This window comes from Salvia hispanica, chromosome 2, assembly GCF_023119035.1.
Source record: "Salvia hispanica cultivar TCC Black 2014 chromosome 2, UniMelb_Shisp_WGS_1.0, whole genome shotgun sequence".
Lineage (NCBI taxonomy): Eukaryota > Viridiplantae > Streptophyta > Magnoliopsida > Lamiales > Lamiaceae > Salvia > Salvia hispanica.
Window position 1 is genome coordinate 17,511,194 of NC_062966.1, and position 3,492 is coordinate 17,514,685.

At 39.5% G+C, this 3,492-nt stretch overlaps 1 protein-coding gene across 1 annotated transcript; it reads right to left on the reverse strand.

The window, feature by feature from the left end:
* Positions 1 to 251: 251 nt before the first annotated feature.
* On the reverse strand, positions 252 to 1,630 carry LOC125206394. Its single transcript, XM_048105652.1, has 2 exons — positions 914 to 1,630; positions 252 to 674 (listed from the first exon to the last, which is right to left on the reverse strand). The coding sequence occupies exons 1-2, from the start codon at positions 1,628 to 1,630 to the stop codon at positions 252 to 254; spliced, it is 1,140 nt and encodes a 379-aa protein (XP_047961609.1).
* Positions 1,631 to 3,492: the final 1,862 nt, after the last annotated feature.

The following is a 3,492-nucleotide window of genomic DNA, read 5'->3' on the forward strand; positions in this document are numbered from 1 at the left end:
CTGCTCCAATGGTTTCTCCCTTATTTCTCCCTTATTTCTCCCTAACTCAACATTTCATTTTTACATCATCACTAATTTAATTGTTTTATTTTTGTATATAATAAAGCTAGCTAATTTAATTTATAAGACAAAACAAATAATAGTAATAAAGTTCGTTGTATTAAAACACGAGTAAACATTACAACGACGAAAATTAATAAAAAAAAAAAAAATAGTACAGGAATGGAAAAAAAAATTCAAAGTAAAAAAATTCAAGGGCGGTGGGCGCGGTTTCTATTTGCCCACAATTCTTCGATCATATCGTGTTGTAGTGCTCGATGGGCCTCCTTTTGGTGTATGTCCATGAACGCCTTGAACCGTTCATGTTCGTTGTATGGTACACCCCGGCGGGCGGACTCGGACTCGGTTGAGACACCGTGACTCGATGATGCAACACTGGTGTCATTGGTGACGTTGAGGACGCCTTCGTGTTCATCCTCGATGATCATGTTATGCATGATGATGCACGCATACATGATGTCGGCAATATCCCCCTGGTAGTAAAAGCGCGTCGGGCCCTTTACCAGTGCAAATCGTGCTTGGAGCACCCCAAACGCCCTCTCCACATCCTTGCGCGCAGACTCTTGCGCTCGGGCAAAATACTTTCTACTATCTCCGATTGGGCATCTGATCGTCTTCAAAAACACGGGCCATTGCGGATAGATGCCGTCAGCCAGGTAGTACCCCATGTTATGCACGTTGCCATTGGCCGTGAATTCGATGGAGGGGCCTAACCCGTTGATCCGCTCGTTGAAAAGGGGCGACGAATTGAGAACATTTAGGTCGTTGTTCGACCCGGCTATACCAAAATAAGCATGCCAAATCCAAAGCCGTTGGTCGGCAACGGCTTCAAGAATGATGGTGGGATGCGTACCTTTGTAGCCGGTAGTGAACTGGCCTCGCCACGCGGTTGGGCGGTTCTTCCACTGCCAGTGCATACGTCGATCTGCCGAGCATCCCCGAGAAAGCCGTGGGTCCTCCAGTGCCAATCTAGCAGAAACGGCAATCGAGCTGCGTACGCGAGCGAAGGTAGTGCCCCCCAAATATCTCTCGCACGCCACGACAAAAATTCTTCAGGCACTCGTTGCCGGTCGTCTCGCCGCATTGCGAGATACTCATCGAACATGTCGGCGGACCCTCCATATGCCAATTGTCGGATGGCAACAGTGCATTTCTGCAGGGGCGATAGACCGAGCTTCCCTGTGGCGTCTCGCTGGAGCTGGAACTCGGGGTAACGCGCGGACAACGCATTAACAATGCGCAGGAAGAGGGAGCGGCGCATTCTGAATCGGCGACGAAATACATCTGCCGGATAACGTGGTTCCTCAGCAAAATAATCGGCGAAAAGCCGATCGTGCCCACCAGCGTGGTCGCGGTGGATGTATCGGCGCCGCCTGCGGATTGGCCGTTGGGGTGGCTGCTGCATTCGAGCAAGCTCGCTTTGTATGAAACGGGAGATATAGTTATTGATTGGGTTGTTGGCGAAACCCGCGACATCCCATCCGGTGGGAGCGGGAGGTACCTCCTCTTCGGAAGAAGAATGAGATATCTCCTCGTCGGACCGAGAATGAGAAGATGATTCAAAATTCATTAAATATAGATGGAGAGAGAAAATAAATGAAGAGAGAAAAGGGATGAGGATGAGGAGAGAATGAAGAGAGAAAAGGGATGAGGATGGGGAGAGAATGAAGAGAAGGTGTGTATTTATAGGGGTGTAAATTAAAAAAAAAAAAAAAAAAAAAAAAAAAAAAAAAAAAAAATTTTTATCGCCGGATTATCGCCCACAGTGGTCGGCGATAATCCGGCGATAAACCGGCGAATTTTCGGGAGCCGGCGTTAATTCTCCCGAATTAACGCCGGATTATCGCCGATTCCTCCCCATTGCCGGCGATTTCTCGGCGAAAAAACGCCGGATTTATCGCCGAGTGCATTGGGAGTGCTCTTATAAAACCAATACTTTTAATTAGGACTCACATCCCACCAACTGTTTAACTCACTTTCTATTACATTTCTTAAGACCCGTACCAAGTCAAACTGTGTAAAATTATGTGGGATGGAGGGAGTAATTTTTAAAAATTTGTAATAAATAGTTAAAGTAGACATATGGTAAAATAAAAATGAGAATAATGTAGATAAGACTATTCTTTATATTATTCTCATTTTTATTACTCTATATTATTCTTACTTTTATTTTACCATATATCCACTTTAACTATTTATTATAATTTTTTTTAAAACAATGAAAAAAAGAAGTGACAACTTAGTTGGATAAAGCTTGAATTCTATGATAAATATAACGTTTTAAATCTTATTTCCATCAATAAAAACATTTGTAAATTTGAAATCAGTATTTGGATTCTCTTTTTTGTTAGCATTACCAATCAAATGCAAATAACTTTTTCCTAACCAACTTCTTCGGCTCTTTTCGTCAACTTTCTTCCTTATACTCTATTTCAAATTTTTACATGTCGTGATGGTAAGTTAAAACCAATTACCACATCAAATGGATATTTCAACATCTTTGATAACTTCTATTTTGAGTTTAGCGAATTTTACTTAATTAGTAAAGATATTCATCTAAGTAATAGTTAACGCCAACGTAGTTATGTACTAGTAGTTACTAGTTACTACACTACTTAACTAAGAGGCTAATATAAGAGCATCTTCAATGGCTTTAAGTCAGCCACAGGCTAGCCTCTCTCTCTCTGCCCGTCATTAGCACTAAAATTCTACCTGTCACATCATTATTTTAAGCAAATAGGCTAGCCGCAATAAAAATAATTCAATTTACGGAAATAAATTTATGACAAATTACGGAAATAAATTTATGAGACATATACGAGAAAATTCATTAATTTCATTTAAATAAAAAAAAGGTACATTGATTAAAAAAAAATTACATTAAATAAAAAAATTACATAAATTACAATCACGCAAAATATGGAATTAAATTTACAACACAGTTACGGAAAAATGCAATAATTTTATATAAATTAAAAAAAAGGTACATCCTAAAAAAATCACATAATTTAAAAAAATTCATAAAAAAAACATTAAAATGCAATAAAAAAATGCATTAAAAATATTAAAAAATACATTAAAAATGCAATAATAAAAAAAATGCATAAAAATACATAAAAAAAATACAATCGGCTAGCCGAAATTGAGCCCCGCAATGGAGGCTAGCTGATCGGCTAGCCTATCCGCTAGCCTCCATTGGAGATACTCTAACGATGCTTAAATTCACGCAATAATTTACTAAGTATTACTCATTTTTGTTAATTTCTTGTAAAATCTGCTGTATGAATATAGGAACATTAATGAAAATTGATACTACTATGTTTTTTCATAGTAAGAATTGTTGGGATATTGGACAGAGGAACGTGCCATAACCTCCATCCACATGACCCACGACCGAAATCGAGGGAGGCGACAACAATCAACGTGCTAGTT

What these genes read in the sequence shown, in the direction of transcription:
- LOC125206394 (XM_048105652.1), bottom strand. Translation starts at nt 1,630, where the DNA reads ATGAATTTTGAATCATCTTCTCATTCTCGGTCCGACGAGGAGATATCT. An exon ending in GTTCACTACCGGCTACAAAG is followed by an intron (nt 675 to 913) that starts GTACGCATCCCA and finishes GTGTTTTTGAAG; the next exon opens with ACGATCAGATGCCCAATCGG.